Consider the following 18,847-nt stretch of genomic DNA (forward strand, 5'->3'; position numbering starts at 1 on the left):
CTGCTTGATTCCTTTTCTCTACATTTCCCCCATATTGTATGTCTGTGCTATGTTTTTCTCCAAACACTATAAACTCTGGCTCAATTTCCCAAGGAGGGGGAATGGGTTGACAAGAGCTACAAGGAGGTGACCAGATTCTGCTCCTGGTTGGAAACCAGGAGTGTCAGGGCCATTTGCATGTTTACCAATTTATTTCATTTGTTTCCATTCAAGGCTTGATGTGCTGTCGCCTCATCTCTCCAGTTACCTGATTCTTTCTCTCGCTCTGACCTTATATATATCATCCCAAATGAGACGGGGAAACACCCAAGTGCAATGGGATTGGTAGGGTCCCCATTGGGATGGGAGTTAAATCATTTGTGCCATTTCACGTCTATACAGTTTATAATGGGATAGGAACCCAATACAACCTCTGTAGGTTGAATCCCTAGTTTTTACTTCCAATGACCTGATTCCACGCCTACAGCACCCTTACGGACTGTCAAGAACCATGGATGCACTGACAAGAGAGGTAAGATGGATTTCCCGTCCTAATCAGGTTACAGACCCACCACGTAATATTTCAAGTTAGAAAAGAAAAAGCATTGTATCCATCGGTACAGAACGGCTGATTTTAAGCACCTCCCACCACTGGACATTTTGAGTGTTAGGACAAAAATGTTTTCCAAAAAATAGAAGAATTCTTAAATCCTTACCCATGATTGCTAGTTGTTGAAATCAGATCCTTGGGTTTTATTCCATAACTTGGGCTAAAATTTACTACCCTACAGGGTGGGACATATCTCATCTAGGTGTGTGACAACGAAGGCTCAGGGCTAAGCATTTTAGAAAACAGGGTGACTCTTAATTCCTTTTGTCCGGCGTTTCTGGCATCTTTTTCTCCTCACAGCTTCCTCCCTTACCTGTGTGGAACATCTGAAAAGTGAGCAGGTTTGGAAGGCCAGGGGCATCCTGGTTCTAACCCTCTGGCACTGTAGCGGGGTCACCCACCCCAGTGCATCCACAGGGACCGCAAGTGGATGGGTGGGGCAGCCCTGTGACCCTGGCCATGACCCGGACTCCACGGAAGGAGAGGCTCTGCTACTGGCTCACACCCCAAAAGGCAGCACTGGTTTTGGCTGAGGGCATTGCTGGGGCAGGAACGAATGTCAAGCCGCACAGAGCATTGCTCCATTAATTAGGGTCACTTAATTAATTAGTGGTTAGGCTGCTTCTGATAGTAAAGGGTTTTTTTTGTTTTTTTTGTTTTTTTTGGGAAACTAGCTAAATTAATTATATTGCATATACACAATAAAATACCATGAAGAAAGCAAACATATATAGTCTTCGGTTGAACCATATACCATTCTAAGCGCTCTAGATTACGTATACTATCTCACATAATTTCCCAACAATACTACTACTGATAGTAAAGTTTTAAGCAGAAGAAAGTAGACTTCATCACATAATAGCTTTTCCAGACTGGATTGATGAATAAATAACTAGGGAGAAGGAGTGGGTCATAGAGCTAGCAGGGGCCAGTGTTGCTGCTTTGGGCTGACACCGTAATGCTAAGGCTTTAATTCTTCAAGGGCTGAATGAAAAGGCATGAAAAGCAGTGAACTGTTTCAGTATCCAGCTGTCCCTGCATTCTGTCAACACAAATTCCTGTTTCCTAGAAACTGTGCCTGTGATTACCGTTTCCTAGAGTCTCAGTGTGTCTGATATTCAACACGGATGTGAAAAATCCAAACACAGTTCACAAACTGTGCTGTTGTGAACAGGTAGCCCTTGGATGGGAAATCTGTGCTTCTGTTGAGCTGTAGCATGTGTACCGTCAGTGTGCCTGTGTGTATTAAAATGTCTTCTGTACACCATAAGCCACTTCCTTCTTTGTCAGCCGTGTGTGTGTGTGTGTGTGTGTGTGTGTGTGTGTGTGGAATCGTTTCCCCTAGGGGTAGGGTCAAAGTCACCTGGTCTTATTTCCATTTCCTGCTGGGAGGAATGTCCTTTACTAGAGACAAGCTGGTGTTAGAGATGATGTTCTAGAACTATGGAATGTTAGAGATGGTGTTCTAGCCCTCTGGCACTGTAACTATGAAATGCAGCACCATCTAGTTGCTCCACGTATGTAGAAACCGAAAACCTGACTCCTCCAGTATCCACACCTAAGGAGGCCCAGCCCAGTATTCTGGCTTTTGCCTTTCACTATGACCTTTAGGCCATGGAGAGTCCCTGCACCTCTTTTTTTCAGCACTCTCCCTTCTTACCTCTCCACATCTTTGTCCGGTTCCACGTACCCAAGCAGCAGGTGGATGGTCCAAGGCCCATATCCCGGGACAGGAAGGTTAACAGACAGCTCTGAACTCTTGGAGCCAGAAGCAACTTCTGCCTCAGGGGAGAATCAAGGGGCCTTCCAATCACCTCTCAGACCCACAACAGCTTAGCAGCCACAGGCTAACTGGTTCCCGGGATAGGTTCTCGTAAGTCTTGTGGGCTCTGAAGTCCTGCATGCAGAGTACCCTTGTCCAGGTCATGTGAAGTGTGCTGTCTTGTTCTCAGCGTCCACCGATCCCAGGGCAGGATCTAGACCTTCCATTCTGAGAAATGCCAGCCTTAAGGATGCAACCTCATTCCTGCAGGCTGCTTTGGCCCTTTCATCCCATCTCCTGCTCACGGTTGGTGTTCTCCTTGTGATAGCTTGATGGGAACGGAGTTGATTCCAGAAAGTTCTTCAAAACCAGAGGGACCTTGTTATTCCTATTCAGTGTTCTCATTCCCCACCTGGTGGATGTGACTCGACCCTGAATACCTCCAGTCCGCAGAGGCGAGAAAGTCAATGTGTGAATTGCACTAACTTAAAAAAACAAAAACAAAAAAAACTGCTTCATCCCTTTTAGAGCCCTGCAGGCTGAGATCATTTTAAGCACTGACCCTGCCCTTTACACCCAAGCTTATCCTAAGCAGAGCTCAGCTGCTGCCATGGTCCTGAGCAGGGAGAGGTGTTTCACCAGTCCTGAGTTCAAGCCCCCAAATGCGACTACGGGCAAAAGCTTCTTAATCATCAAACCTTGAACGTCAAACTGAAATAATTCCTTAGACGCTCAGAGTAGCTTCTGACGTGGTTTCAGCTGGGCGTTCATCACACATAAAAGCAATTCACCAGGAATTACCATTCCCTGATCCTCTCCCGCGCCTGCCCCAGCCTACACACAGACACTGTGCTGAGAAACAGTCGTGCCCTGCAGGCTTGAGAATGCTGCCGTGGCCACCTGCTGTGTTTATCTGCCTAGCATCCATGCCCTCCTCTTCTGGGATCACAAATTGATTTTCTTCGAGTTACGGACAGTCCACGTGGTTCAGGTGGCTCAGGAGCCGGGTGTGTTACCAGGTGTGGCCAATCAGTCCCAGTCTCCAGGCCACAGTGTCGAGGTCAATGGTGAACACGTGACCAAGCCGGACCAATCAGAATCCGTCTCCTTGGCTGGCACTACGGAGAGAACCTCTCTCCCCCTGAAATCTCTTAAGCAGGTAAAAAATGCAAACTTGGAGGCGCTGATGGTCAGTTTTGCTCCCACACGGAAAGAGCTTTCCTAAGAATGAAGCACTTACTAAAGGCAAGCAGGGCTAAGAGATGGAGAGAAACAATATTCTCGATCCAGCTATGCTCCAATCTACCCAAATCTATCCCTGAAGTTTTCAGTTACACCAGACTTCAAAAAACCCTTTCCAAAATTTTTTCTTTGCCTATACACGTCTAACATTTGCAATGAGACATGCCCTGCATAAATTCTAATTGGATCCAGGAGTGTATCCCCAAAAGGGTTTAGTATAACAGGTTTGGCAGAGCGTAAAAGATGATATAGAAGGTGGACACATTTTGAAAGACATAAAATTTCTCAGAGCTTTTAACTTGATGATGTGTACTTTAAATCTCTCAGATTATTATAGTAAACAATACTTTCCCCACACTCATTGGACACCTTGGGAACAGTCTGCTAAAGAATATACTTTGAAACATGCTTTGGTTGAATTTTCTCAAAGTCCAAGTTTTTAGAAAGAAGCAGAAAATGCTTTAAGGGGATGACCTAAACAAACAAACAAAAAACCCAAAACAAACAAAACTTTTCAGGATCTGTTCTGTACTCAACTAGATTTTTCCCAAATGGCCTTGTACATTAATGCCAAATTTGATGAACATTAAAAAAAATTAGTTATTCCCCAGAGTTTTAATAATGGTCATCTAACTCTGTGGCCAAAACAAAACCTCAAGCTCAACTGAAAAGACAAAACTCCCAAATTTTCTCAGGGTTTACATCAGATGTGCCCTCCTACTAATAACCCTGTCAGTTCTATGGTGCAGTTGTCACACTTTAGGTCGACCGGCATGACACACACAGAAAAAGGCTACACAACCACAGCTGCGATTTTATAGTTATTTTAATAACCAGGTTTACATTAACAGTCACTTGATGAACTTTTTTTTCTTAATTTCAGCTAAACTCAAAACACAGTTTTCTTCACGGTTCAAAGCAAACAGCTCTTCGCGTTCCAGAGCTGCCTCACAGCTACCACAGATCACAGGGAGATTTACTGTCTGTCCATAGTCACCAGACACAACTGAACACCCACACACCATTTCCAAAGGGGAACTTCAAAGGAATGCTGGCTGCTCAGGACAGCCCATGTGTACACTGGGACTCGAGCTGGAGTTTTCCAGGGGAGAAGGCCTGAGAAGCTGTGGCAGGAAGCTGCTGGGAAGATCTCTCAGGGGGAGGCCAAGTGCAGGCTTGGGATTGAGGCCTGTGGAGCAGAACATGACTCTCTGCGTGAAGTCATGAAGAAAAAGGCCATAGGATGGCTGGACTTTGAAGAAACCCATTCTCGGGATAACTACAACACTGCCATCTCTAGAAAACTTAGAGGAAATATCTCTAGTGGGGCAGCTGATTTAACAGTTCAACTAAGGCCTTCTCAACTACCCAAGATGGTGGCCGCCCCAGAGAGAAGCCCAGGTGACTGACATCCCCCCCTTAGAGAGGGGCCAGGCCAAGAGATGAGACAGCAAAAGAAAGCTTGGGGGAGACGGAAGACCCGGCATGGCCTCCCACACGTGGATGAGATGCCAGGGAATTCTGAGAGGGCTGTGACTCACCGCCATGTTCTCTTCCTAAACCCTCAGGACAGGGCTCTTGAACGGGTCTCATAGAACAGGGCACATGTGAATATAAATTTTAACTTAAGTAACAAGGCATCAGAAATCAAAGTCAAGAATATGGCGGGAGTTTTCTTGGAATTCTCAGAACTTTCTATGCTTGGAAAGTTACTAATTGTACATGAAGACAGGGAGACTTCCTCAGATCCTGTTGCCCATCGTGAAGACATAGAGGGGTTGTTCCTACAGCATAGGAAACCTGTGTAGAATATGAAGTTCTGCTTGAGTGTTTCATTCAGAAGTCCCAAGTGCAACCAACTTGGCCATGAAAGATTTATTTTTCAAAGCACAGAGAGGTCATGGGGAGGATGAGTTGGACTCAGGCCGGGTAAGAGCAACAGAGGGCACACAAGTGGATGCTCAGACTAGAGTCATATACGTGTCTTTTCCTCCATCTGGTGGTGATAGCTGGTACTGCAACGTATCCTAAAGCCCAGCCCAGCCGATGAGGCATAGATACAGATGCTTCAGATCTGACTAGCTCCTCTGCTTGCAAAACTGTCATTCTGAGTTCGGTTGTACCACAGGCCCCCAAATCTTTGAGTTATAAATCAAGAGGTACATCCTCCCCTTCGCTTATGTTTCCCTTAAAATAAAGGCACCGTGAAAAAGCCTTAAAAACAGCAAGACTCCTTTTATGAAGGGAAATCATCTTTTTCATGATTAGAACAGAAAGTAGCTTGCTAGGGAAATCCTCTTCCTTGGCTATTTCCAAATTCCTTTTTAGCCACGTGTCCCCTTTTCTCTGGTCTTCTTAAAACTTGCAGAGATAATGGCTTCTCCTATGCACCTGAAAGGTGCTCGAGGCCTGCTCTTTTCATGAAAGTATTTAGTACACAGAGTTGCGGGGTCTACCAGCTGAATCCCCTGAGCACCGAAGTCTGATCCCAGGTTGAATCTATTTTTCTTGCATATGGGCCTCTTGGTTCTACAGATCCTCATTGGGCTCACAGAACTTGCTCCAAAACTGAATTTTCAGAAGTGGCATGATAGGGAATTGGACATTCACGTCTGACAGACAAGGTGGATACTAATGCTTTATGCTAATTTCCTTTACGTGTCATGTCACTTCCACTCACTGGGAGATTCTGGTACTAAAACAAAAAGTTCCCCTAAGGGATATGCTAACGGAAGGGGAAAGAGATGGTTCAGAATTGACAAAGAGAAGCACGGCCACAGAGCATGCACCTTCTGCTCCAGACTGGCTTTCCCACATCCCTGCTGGCCTCCCATAGGAGCTGAGACCCCTGATTAGTAATAAAAGCTAGGGAACATCTAAGCAAACACATTTTTAATAATGACAAAAAAATCATATTCAATCATGGATGTGCCTGGATCTTAGGAGATCAAGAGAATCACTCACCCCTGGCAAGAGAAGCCCATCTCAGCTCCAGTCCTAACTCGAGAAGCCCCCTGCTTGCCTCGGTTTGCAAAGAGCCGTGAGAGGTGAGCTCCAACACGGGCTTAGAGGGAGGCGCTATTTAAGCGTGGCTGCCCTCCCCCCAGGGCCTGTGCTGTGCTCCCAGCTGCTGCCTTTTAAGAGCACCAAAGAGGCAGGGAGGGCAAGAGCAAGAGAAAGGTCCTTTCCTCTCTCCCCTCTTCCTTCCCAGCCCAGGAAAGAGAAGAATTTGAAAGCAACAGTGAGAAAAAGGCCCGACCAAACACTGGCACGACCAAGCAGGTGGAAGCAATGGTTGGGTTTTGGTGTTTTGGTGTTTTAATAAAATGTTCCAAGGGATAAAATCTACTAGGAGGGGATGTGACAAAGTCCAGAACCCGAAGACTGCCTGCCTTCTCCGCAGACCCCAGGGGACCGTGATGGCGTGACAGCTGCCCCGAGTGGCCATCTTCCGTGGAAATCAACGTTACTTCATCAACACAATACACAAGACCCCTTATGCTCACCCACCCGCCTCCCCCGCACACACCCTACCCCAGTCCCTCTGAGCCCTCTGCCTTGCTCTGGGCTCCCACCACCCACTCACCCCAAATAACTGGCGTCCCTTTTGTTCATTTTCCTGACGTCCCAGCTTTGTCTGTCCCCTTGTCATAAGATGCAGCACTACACACGCTCTCAACACTATATAGCGGATGCTTTTACCTTAGTGGCCTGATTGCATGCATGTAAATGGGGGGTAGGGGCGTCCAACAAATCAAGGCTATGCATAAACAGAAAACAAAGCAATAATCGTAAAGCTAGGCAAGCGAGCGTTAACATTGGAGAAACATAAGGCTTGAGGCTTATTGATTCTTTAGATCGAAACTGTTTGGATTCACTTTCCTTCTTAAATATTGGTGTACCATTTTGGCTTCAAAAGAATCGCTTCTTGCTTCCGCCCCTCTCTTTGGGGGAGGGGTCGCTTAACTCAGGGATGTGATGTTAGAACGGCCTCCAGGGGGCGCCACGATGCGCTTGCTGGCCGAGCGGACCCCCTCATCCACTTGGGTGCCTGCAGGTGGCAATAAGTTCCCAGGGATTAAAAAGGGAGAGAGACAGGGGGGTGTGGACAAGAGAGAAAATGGATTAATTTGAAGAGTGTAAGATATTAAATGCCTTCCTCGTCTCCCAAGAAACTTCCATTCCAGGCTGTCACAGCTATTCCAGGCTTTTCATACCCACCATCCTGAAAACAAGCCTTTGCCAGGAAAAGCCAGGGTCTTAACTGGATTTCATCGGACCCTCGGCATCATAACAATGATAATAAAAAGAACAACGGGAATGATAGGAAAAATAGCTGCTCACATTCGTTTTGACGAGCAACGTTGGAAATACTCGTCAGATCATTCCATTCTGTCCTCACCGCTACCCTTGAGGCAGGTACTGTTATTACGTCATTTTACAGAGGAGGTGACTGAGGCTGTGAAAGGTTAGGCAACCTGCCCAGTGTCTCACAGCTTGCAGTGGTGATAGTCTGGCCTGGGGCCGCAGCTAAAAGGAAACACTGATATGATATGCACTCATGTCCTTTAGAAAGGAGCCAAAAAAAGTTTACCGGTGACAGTGGCCAGGGAGCAACAAAAAATGGAAAAACACTGAAAAATTTCTGGCAACTAGGATATGTGATCTCTGACAACGGCACCTTAACTTTTAGCACTTTTCGTCTTCCTCCCCTATGGCCCGTTATGTCTTTTCCTCCCTATCTTCCTGTTTCTCCCACTTCTTCCTCCTCTTTCTTCCCCACAGATACTGTCCCTTTACATGTCTCTTTCCTTTTTTATCATCTCATTTCCCTCACTTTACAATTTTCAATATAGTGATGCAAATCTACACTTATTTTTCCCCATTTTAAGGCTACTGGTTATAGAGCAATTGAATATTTTCTATGAATATCATAGTTCTTAAAGATTCATGATACAGCTAGGCCATGGTAAATGTTCAGTAATTGCTAGCATTATCATCATGACAAGGAAGGGGAGAGTAGAATTAAAATCATAGATTAGAAGAAGCTACTGCAATTTGAGCATAAAAATAATCTGAGCTATCTGGTAACCTGGGCAAACAAAGGAAAGAAAGCATACTGCAGGGCTCTCTAACGCAGAAAATCACGCTCAATTCATAAGGAAGTCATCCCGGCCCCGCCCCGCCCCCGGCCCCGCCAGGTGTGATCTCTAAGCAGAATTGGCCATCACTTAAACCTGATCTTTAACCTGGCTGAGCCCTGGCTTCCTTTCCCACCAGGACTTCTCTTTGGTTCAGCAAACGTCCCAGCTTGCGGCCCAGTGACCGTCTCCCTAGAAGGCAATCTGGGTTAGCTCCCGGCATCACCGCTAACCTCGCAACGCTGAGCTTCCCCTCCCCCTTCCGTCCTCCCCGTTTCACTACCTTCATCATCAGCTTCTCCGACTCACCTGACAGGCTAAATCCGGACTGATGGAGGTTCCTCACAGGCGGGTTGGGCCGCGTGGGAGAGCCCCGGGTGGAGCCGGCGGGGGTGCCCCCCTTGGGCGTGGTGGTCAGGTCGAACACCGGCCCGTCATACATGCCCCTGGGCACTGCGTGCAGGTCCGCCATCTGCAGCAGAGAAAGCGGGCAGCAAAGTTTATTCGCTCAACGGTTAAGGGTGTGTTCTAGGTAGCACAGAGGTGGCAGTGAATTAAGTGCATGTAGTGAGAGCCAGAAAGCAATAATCATGTTATTTTTACTAGGGATGCAATGTACAACATGATAAAGATACTTAACACTGCTATACGCTATAAATCACATCCTAAGCGTTTTCATCACAAGGAAAACAATCTTTTTTCTATTTCTTTAATTTGGTGTCTATATGAGATGATGGTGTCCACTAAGCTTATTGTGGTACTCATTCCATGGTGTGTGCAGGTCAAACCACTACGCTGTACACCTCAGACTTATGTTTGTGCTGCACTAGTCAATTATATCTCGATAAAACTGCAAAAAAATTAAAAGGTGATTTTAAGGAAAGGAGAAGCAGTATAAAATAAATAATGTGCGGTGTTGTGACAGAGTGACCATGGAGGTGGCGGGTGAAGGCCTCTCTAAAGAGATGAGCTTCTATCTTAAGGACCAAAGGAGATTGTTGGTGGGGCCAGGGTGGAGGGAGGGAGGGAGGGAGGAGGCTGGGGGAGGTGTGGATGGCAGTGTTCTCAGCAGAGGAAACTGCCAGTGGGAATGTCATCAAACAGAAGAACCTCCCATGCGGCTGGAGCAGAGCGGTGGGAAGGGTAGCAGTTTGAGATAGGGTCGTAAGTGCTGGCAAGGACCGCATGGGAGCTCCATCCTCACACTCCTCAGCACAGGTCAAAAGTGGCTGTCCTCATTGACAGTCATTGAAATGACTGTCCTCATTCAGTGGGTCTGACCCCCTGGCCTCTGGCTGTGGTCCCACAGCACCTGCCCTGGGACCGTGGAACCCGCCAGCAACATCAGCAGAGGCCAGGCGTGGTGGAACCAGAGCTCACGGTCACATGAAACAGGGCGCCTCCCACAAAGGTGCTCACAGTCTATTATGCAAACACCGCAAGACCACCCAAGGCAGCAGAATGGCCGGCGCACAACCTCTGCCTGTCTCTTATCATTGCCCAGAGGTGAGGCAATGAGGACACGCCGACAGCTGACATCACAGGACAGCTCGTTGTAAGATCCAAGGAAGCTGGCCACAGAGGCTTCCCTCGCATCCATCAGTGACTCAGGTGCAGGTGCAGAGGCAAAGCTCACCACATTTGTAGACGTTAATGATTCAGGTGAGATGATGACTATATCTGTACTCCCCCCAAACCTTGACCAATAACTGTATTTCATTAACATCTCTTGGGGTCCAGAGGCTAAGTCACATTCATGGAAATACAAAGCTGATACCTCAGACGTTTGAGTTTCATTCTCTTCTCTATTAGGCCAAAACTGGAGTGTGGAAGTTTACTCCATACTAGCTACCTTTAAAATACCACTCATAAAGAGAGAAGAATGGTGAAGGGATTTAGAGCACTGTCATGAATGAATAGCGGAAGGCTGCAGGGGTATTTAGACCAAAGGACAGATGACTTTGGGAACACACAGGTGCTCAGATGGGTTTAACTCATTCTGTGCAGGTGCCTGGAGCAGAACTGAGCTTGGTGTGCTGCAGGGAGGTAGACCTGCAGAACGAACGAAGTTCGTTCTCCTGTGGAGGCCACGGATACGGCTGCTGCCACCCATTGGGCTCTGGAGGACATGGATTCTCTCTGGCTTCTACTCAACAACTGCCTCGGTAACCCTACATCTGAAACTACAAGGAACTTCCCAAGTAGGAGCTCAGTGATTGGACAACCAAGATCATGCTGGGGCTATCTGCACAAAAAAGGCTTCTCAGAATTCTGAATATTTCAATTTATGTTTCTGTCTCCATCATAATTCTAGAATCCTCTATTTTTGATTTTATAACTGATTGGATTATCTGTTCCCCTTCCAATAAAACATTAAATTTGAAAACAAAAACAGACAAAGAAAAGAAGTTGGTTCTCACAGGCAGGGGTGGGCAGCTGCCTCATGAGATGGGAAGGCCCCCTGTGTTGCCAACATCCACCCAGAGGCTCGACGACCACTTACATATTGAGTTTCTGTGATTCTCTCTCTAAGAGGTACTGCAGTGGGCACCCATTTCCTGTCCCCAAGCCCCCGCCCCAATGTCGCCACGACTGAAGACTCATTCTCCCTGCTGGTGCGGGTGTTGGCAATAGGAAGGGCTCACTGGAGTCCCACCCAAGAACTGCCCTCAGATGAAGAGAACCGCTAGGCCCAAAGCCCCACCCTCTGCTCCGGGGCAGCCCACATCCCATACTGGTTTGTAGGTTGGCGGGGGTGTGTGTGTGTGGAGGGAGTGAATATAAGGCCCAGACCCCTGTCAAGGACCAGCCCAGCTGAGGTCCACTGAGGCCTTGGTTACAGCTGCATCCCAGCCTGACTTCTCCCTCTGCCCTGTTCTGCTTCTTCATTTGGCCACAAGGGGTGATCCTGAAAGCAACACCCAGGAAACCTCTTGCGTGAAAATCTCCCCTTCGGAGCCTGTTTCCCAGGCAACGTACTCTGCAGGGAAGTTGGAAACCCCTGGGATGGGTCCAGGCACAGAGGTGGCATGGTTCTGTTTCCTCTGGCCTGGCCCCCAGTGACTTACACAGGGAGCCCCCTTCCTCCTCTCCCCACCATCTCCCCCATCCCATGTGCACAGATGACTTTATTCTGTCTAACAGACGAGGTCAGTACCACGGCTCAAATCCCACAATCCCAGAGCTGGTCAAACCCTGTTTTGAGGAGCCCTAAGGTTTCCCTACAGGAAGGCGACCTGGAGATGAGTGTGGGGATAGGAGAGGGAGCTGGAAAGACAGAGTTCTGGGCCTCACCCCTCCATCAGCTAGAGCTACTCTGTCTGTAACGTGTAGGGAGGTAGGCAGACATGTACACAAACAGGTACCCATATGGCTGTGTATGCATCTACCTATTTATCTGTGAAATCAGGGACATAAATAAGATTTTATATGAACCACAGAACTTGCTAAAAGAGTTATAAACATTTGCCCCAGTGGAGCAGCAACAGACAGATGCGGGATGGAACAAGGAGGGGTGGGTGTGGACTGCTGGTTCTCTTTGTAAGCCTTGAAGAGTAAATTATTAACAAAAAATAGATACAGACTTTATTTTGAATTATTAAAATGTTTAATTACTTTAAGGAAAAGCATTCTAAAAACGGGGGGAAATCGTTTGCAAAAAAGCTTTCTTTAGCCAAGAAAGTTTTTGAACCCCCCTTTTATAGTCCATTAAATCTGTGCAATGGTCCTTTGGGAAGAGATCGTTGCTGTGAATTTCTTTGGGAGGATCTAGAGCACACAGACCCCTCCCAATCTCATGGTTCCTGTCCCTGTGCTGAATGGGACACAGAGCCCATCCCCCCCCACCTCTGGGCTCCGCCTGCTTCTCACCTTCCTCCGGGCTTTAATGCGCTTGTAGACATAGTCCGAGTAGGGGCTGCAGGGAATGAAGCGGCCAGCCCCCTGGGTCACGTGCAGGTTGCCATCTTCCAGCATGATTTTGCCCTGGCAGATGACCACCAGAGGAGCCCCGCGCAGCTCCATCCCTTCAAAGATGTTGTACTCTGCAGCCTAGAGACAGGGGCGAGGGACGAAGCCTTGGTTATGGGTGCAGTAAGGACAGAAAGAGGAACGCGGTTCTCCTGTGCTTGGGATCCTGCCTTCAGCATCCCTAGGAACTGATTCACCAGGTAAGCCAGGAACAGCTTACAAAGCATCTGCAAGCTTCTAGTGGGTGGAGGCCTCGGGAGACAGATGCTTGCTAAGAGTGGGCTTCCTGGCCAAGAGAAGCATCCAGTCTTAAGTAAGGTCCTCACGTGGAAGAAAATTTTTGTCACTGGCAGTGTTCGAAGAGAAGGTGGATAACTACCAGAGATGGTGTATTTGCCATCTTGGACTGGGTAGATGGGTTACATGACCCTTACATCCCCACTAGCTCGAAATTAAACAATGTAATATGACACAATGTTGAAGCAAAGGCCACTGCCACCCCAGATGGGCTTCTTCCCTACCTCCTTCATTTATCCAATAAGTGCAAGGCATTATTGAAAAGTGGTTAAGGATATCAGCTTGGAGTCAAGTTATCTGGGTTTGAATCCTAGCTTCACCATTTACTTGCTGCATAAATTATTTAATCTCTGCATCTCCACTTCCTTAATAATAGTGCCCACCTGAAGAAGACTGTTACAGAGATTCAACAAATGAAAAGCACAGTGCCTGAGACATAAGTGCTTGAAAAATGCTCTTTTTACTAACAAGCACTGTATTTTTAAAACCCTTTCTGTTAGGTACTGGGCTTTAACCGTCATCTTTCACATGGAACTCCTCATGAGGAAGTCATCAGAGCTGTTCACCAATTTTTTTCCCATTCTTTCTCCTTCTAGGCACAAGGTATCCATGTACTTCCTGACCTCCTGGAATAAAGTATGGCCTCCGGCCTGGCTCTGGCCAGTGCAGGGTGAGAGGAAGTGAGATCTCGGAAAAGCTTTCAAAGCCATGTCCTGGTCCCCGACCTCAACAATCATAGCACGTGTAGAGAGCTGGTGCCTCTACCAGCCCCCAACCCTGAGCGACTGTGATCGGCAGAGCCCCTCTCCTCTGCCAACCCATTTTGGAAAGCAGGAGTGAGAAAGAAACTGTTGAGGTTTTAAGTCCCTGGGAATTGGGGGTGGTGTGTCATTGCAACACGTCCCTGCCTGACTATCCCGGTTCAACACAAACACACGTCTCTCACCACCACGTTCCCTGCCCACGTTCCCCACTCTGCTCCACTCCCACCTGCTCAGGTCTTACCGACTGGTGGTTCTTGGCAGAGACGATCTTGACGGCATCTGGATCCCAGATCACCAGGTCGCTGTCAGAGCCCACAGATATTCTTCCCTTGCGGGGATACAGATTGAAGATCTTGGCAGCATTTGTGCTTGTCACGGCCACGAACTGGTTTTCATCCATCTTCCCCGTGGCCTGTTGAAACGTACACACACAAAATGGTCCATCTAGGGCCTCTGAGCTCAGAGCAGGGGGACCACGAAGGCCCACATATACAAAGAGGGACCTCTGAGACGGTGAGCACAGAAGTCCACCCAGCAAGCTACAGAATCAGTGGGGCTGTCACCATCACCCAGAGAAAATGGTTAAATGCATGGCTTAAGATGGAAGTGACGAAGAACTACAATCCTGCAGCCTGTGGAACAAAAACCACATTCACAGAAAGACAGACAAAACGAAAAGGCAGAGGACTATGGACCAGAGGAAGGAACAAGATAAAACCCCAGAAAAACAGCTAAATGAAGTGGAGATAGGCAACCTTCCAGAAACAGAATTCAGAATAATGATAGTGAAGATGATCCAGGACCTCGGAAAAAGAATGGAGGCAAAGATCAAGAAGATCCAAGAAATGTCTAACAAAGACCTAGAAGAATTAAGGAACAAACAAACAGAGATGAACAACAGAGTAACTGAAGTGAAAAATACACTAGAAGGAATCAATAGCAGAATAACTGAGGCAGAAGAAGGGAGAAGTGACCTGGAATACAGAATGGTGGAATTCACTGCTGCGGAACAGGAGAAAGAAAAAAGAATGAAAAGAAATGAAGACAGCCTGAGCGACCTCTGGGACAACATTAAATGCACAAACATTCACATTATAGAGGTCCCAGAAGGAGAAGAGAGAGAGAAAGGACCTGAGAAAATATTTGAAGAGATTATGGTTGAAAACTTCCCTAAGATGGGAAAGGAAATAGCCACCCAAGTCCAGGAAGCGCAGAGAGTCTCAGGCAGGATAAACCCAAGGAGAAACACGCCGAGACACATAATAATCAAATTGGCAAAACTTAAAGGCAAAGAAAAGTTATTGAAAGCAGCAAGGGAAAAATGACAAATAACATACAAGGGAACTCCCATAAGGTTAACAGCTGATTTCTCAGCAGAAATTCTACAAGCCAGAAGGGAGTGGCATGATATACTTAAAGTGATGAAAGGGAAGAACCTACAACCAAGATTACTCTACCCGGCAAGGATCTCATTCAGATGCGATGGAGAAATCAAAAGCTTTACAGACAAGCAAAAGCTAAGAGAATTCAGCACCACAAAACCAGCTCTACAACAAGTGCTAAAGGAACTTCTCTAAGTGGGAAACACAAGAGAAGAAAAGGACTTACAAAAACAAACCCAAAACGATTAAGAGAATGGCAATAGGAACATACTTATTGATAATCACTTTAAATGTGAATGGATTAAATGCTCCAACCAAAAGACACAGGCTTGCTGAATGGATACAAAAGCAAGACCCATATATATGCTGTCTACAAGAGACCCACTTCAGACCTAGGGACACATACAGACTGAAAGTGAGGGGATGGAAAAAGATTTTCCATGCAAATGGAAATCAAAAGAAAGCTGGGGGCTTCCCTGGTGGCGCAGTGGTTGCGAGTCCGCCTGCCGATGCAGGAGACACAGGTTCGTGCCCTGGTCCGGGAAGAGCCCATATGCCATGGAGCGGCTGGGCCCGTGAGCCATGGCCGCTGAGCCTGTGCGTCCGAAGCCTGTGCTCCACAACGGGAGAGGCCACAACAGTGAGAGGCCCGCGTACCGCAAAAAAACAAAAAACAAAAAAACAAAGAAAGCTGGAGTAGCAATACTCATATCAGATAAAATAGACTTTAAAATAAAGAATGTTACAAGAGACAAGGAAGGACACTACATAATGATCAAGGGACCAATCCAAGAAGAACACATAACAATTATAAATATGTATGCACCCAACATAGGAGCACCTCAATACATAAGGCAACTGCTAACAGCTATAAAAGAGGAAATCGACAGTAACACAATAATAGTGGGGGATTTTAACACCTCACTTACACCAATGGACAGATCATCCAGACAGAAAACTTAATAAGGAAACACAAGCTTTAAATGACACAACAGACCAGATATATTTAATTGATATTTATAGGACATTCCATCTGAAAACAGCAGATTACACTTTCTTATCAAGTTCACAGGGAACATTCTCCACGATAGATCACATCTTGGGTCACAAATCAAGCCCTGGTAAATTTAAGAAAATTGAAATCATGTCAAGCATCTTTTCTGACCACAACACTATGAGATTAGAAATCAATTACAGGGAAAAAAACGTAAAAAACACAAATACATGGAGGCTAAACAATACGTTACTAAATAACTGAGAGATCACTGAAGAAATCAAAGAGGATATCAAAAAATACCTAGAGACAAATGACAACGAAAACATGATGATCCAAAACCTATGGGATGCAGCAAAAGCAGTTCTAAGAGACAAGTTTATAGCAATACAATCCTACCTCAAGAAACAAGAAAAATCTCAAATAAACAATCTAACCTTACACCTAAAGGAAATAGAGAAAGAAGAACAAACAAACTCCAAAGTTAGTAGAAGGAAAGAAATCATAAAGATCAGAGCAGAAATAAATGAAATAGAAACAAGGAAAACAATAGCAAAGATCAATAAAACTAAAAGCTGGTTCTTTGAGAAGATAAACAAAATTGATAAACCTTTAGCCAGACTCATCAAAAAAAAGAGGGAGAGGATCCAAATCAATAAAATTAGAAATGAAAAAGGAGAAGTTACAACAGACACTGCAGAAATACAAAGCATCCTAAGAGACTAGTACAAGCAACTCTATGCCAGTAAATTGGAAAACCTGGAAGAAATAGACAAATTCTTAGAAAGGTATAACCTTCCAAGACTGAACCAGGAAAAAATAGAAAATATGAACAGATCAATCACAAGTAATGAAATTGAAACTGTGATCAAAAATCTTCCAACAAACCAAAGTCCAGGACCAGATGGCTTCACAGTTGAATTCTATCAAACATTTAGAGAAGAGCTAACACTTATCCTTCTCAAAAAAAAGAAGAAAAAAAAAAATGATAAAGAAGATGGAAGTGACTGCTCTGGAAGTATGCATTTTTTTCTGGACATGTACATACACTTACTTACTTATTTATCCCTTCTAACTCCAAAAAGGATTATAGACAGTTCATAGTAAAAACAAATGTAATTATCAGCCCATATCTCAGATAATATGTTTGTATTTGCATGGGCACAGGATAAATATGGAAGAACCTCACCCAAATGATAACAATGGTTATCCCTGGGTTGTGGGATTATAAGTGAGTTTTGTTTTCTTTCATGTGTGTACTTTTCTGTACACTCCAAATGTTCTTTACTGAGCATGTATCATGTTGGTAATTTTAAAATATATATTATTTTTTAACAGTTCCAGATATGCCAAGATAAATATATACACACATTCATAAATAGATAACAATGTAAAAAAAAGACCAAAAAAATCTAAGTTTGTAAGAGAAGAGACAAAAATATTTATACTTTCCCCCTTCACAAAACAATTTGGGTAAGGAAAGAAGAATTTAGTTTAAAATCTAGTTTTGCGCTTCCTGGGAGCCAAGAAAAGGGAAACTTGGATTACACTGTGTAGATATGTATTCTATTTGGCTCTGAAATGAGTGGCTTCAGGGTTTTAAAAATAAAACAGAGGGAAGTGATCAACTTAATAATGAGTTATTTATTAATTTTACTCAAATCTTAGGAAGTGACTTCATTTGCATGACTTTTTTTTTTTTTTTTTTTCCAGCTTCTGTGATGTTAAACAAGGAAAATAAAACCAGGCCACTTTGCCAGAAGACTTTGACAGACAATCACCTGTACAGCCCGGATGACCACACACCACTCCTTGGTGAGCAAATGACCTGAGTCTTAGTCACAGACCCTTTGCTTATCATTTCAGAGGGTTATATCCAACCCTCTCAAAAGAGATAATAAAACCCTCCAAACAAAAAGAATTTTTAATTCACTATTATTTTAAGCACAGATCATTCATACCATCAGATAAATGATCTGTGTTTCTGGTTCCTAGCCCTTAACAATCTAGAGGAGGCCTCCTCAGAACCTCAGGCCCCAGGATTCATCACTCTAGAAGGGACATTCCCAAACCACCTGAGCCACCTGGCTCCAGAGACACCTGGGCAGGTATGAGGCCTCATCTGTGCCCCCAGCACCCCCATGACAGGGCAAAGAGGAGCAGCGGCAGGAGGCTCTGATCTGGCCCTGGATGCCCTCCTATGACCATGGTCCTTACCACGGCCTTGTCCCAGATGACAGACATCCGCTCTTCCACACCGCTGGTGCCCTCGGGAATGGCTGTGAAGTTGTCCTTCCCAATGGCCTTCTGGGCAGTGCTGAAGGTGCAGTGGGCACTGCCGGAGAGCTGCAGGTCCCCACTGGCGAAGGAGAAAAGCTCCATGTGAACGGGGAGGCTAGAGGCACCGCAGGGGCCCAGAAATGAGGGTCTAGGGTAGGCATGTGGAGTGCCATGACTTGAGTTTGGAATCCTTCTCCCTCTCGCCAACTATGCGAACTTGGGTGAATTTCTTCCCCTCCCTAGGGCTCAGTTACCTTATCTGGAAAATGAGGGGGTGGGATTAGATCACCTCTTGTGTAACAAAAATGACCCACATGAGTGATGGGACTTATCCACAGAGGGCAGCAGCAAACTAGTCTCCCTGTAATTTTGGTTAGGTGGTCATCAAAACAGAGCAAATGATTTTGTCTCCCGGACCCTCAGTTGC

The 18,847-nt window shown here is 45.8% G+C and overlaps 1 protein-coding gene across 3 annotated transcripts in view; it reads right to left on the reverse strand.

The window, feature by feature from the left end:
- Nucleotides 1-4,401: 4,401 nt before the first annotated feature.
- DPYSL3 (dihydropyrimidinase like 3) overlaps nucleotides 4,402-18,847 on the reverse strand; it is a 114,666-nt gene continuing 100,220 nt past the window's right edge. Inside the window, exons 10-14 of one of the 3 annotated variants that reach the window (XM_019924655.3) lie at nucleotides 18,358-18,499; nucleotides 14,006-14,176; nucleotides 12,605-12,784; nucleotides 9,044-9,206; nucleotides 4,402-7,644 (exon numbers count right to left, since the gene is read on the reverse strand). In XM_019924655.3, coding sequence (XP_019780214.1) covers nucleotides 7,556-7,644; nucleotides 9,044-9,206; nucleotides 12,605-12,784; nucleotides 14,006-14,176; nucleotides 18,358-18,499 — 745 coding nt within the window. In that variant the 3' untranslated portion in view covers nucleotides 4,402-7,555. The other 2 variants (XM_073802669.1, XM_073802670.1) reach the window with 2 other exon arrangements.

This window comes from Tursiops truncatus, chromosome 3 (assembly GCF_011762595.2).
Source record: "Tursiops truncatus isolate mTurTru1 chromosome 3, mTurTru1.mat.Y, whole genome shotgun sequence".
In the NCBI taxonomy this organism is placed as follows: domain Eukaryota; kingdom Metazoa; phylum Chordata; class Mammalia; order Artiodactyla; family Delphinidae; genus Tursiops; species Tursiops truncatus.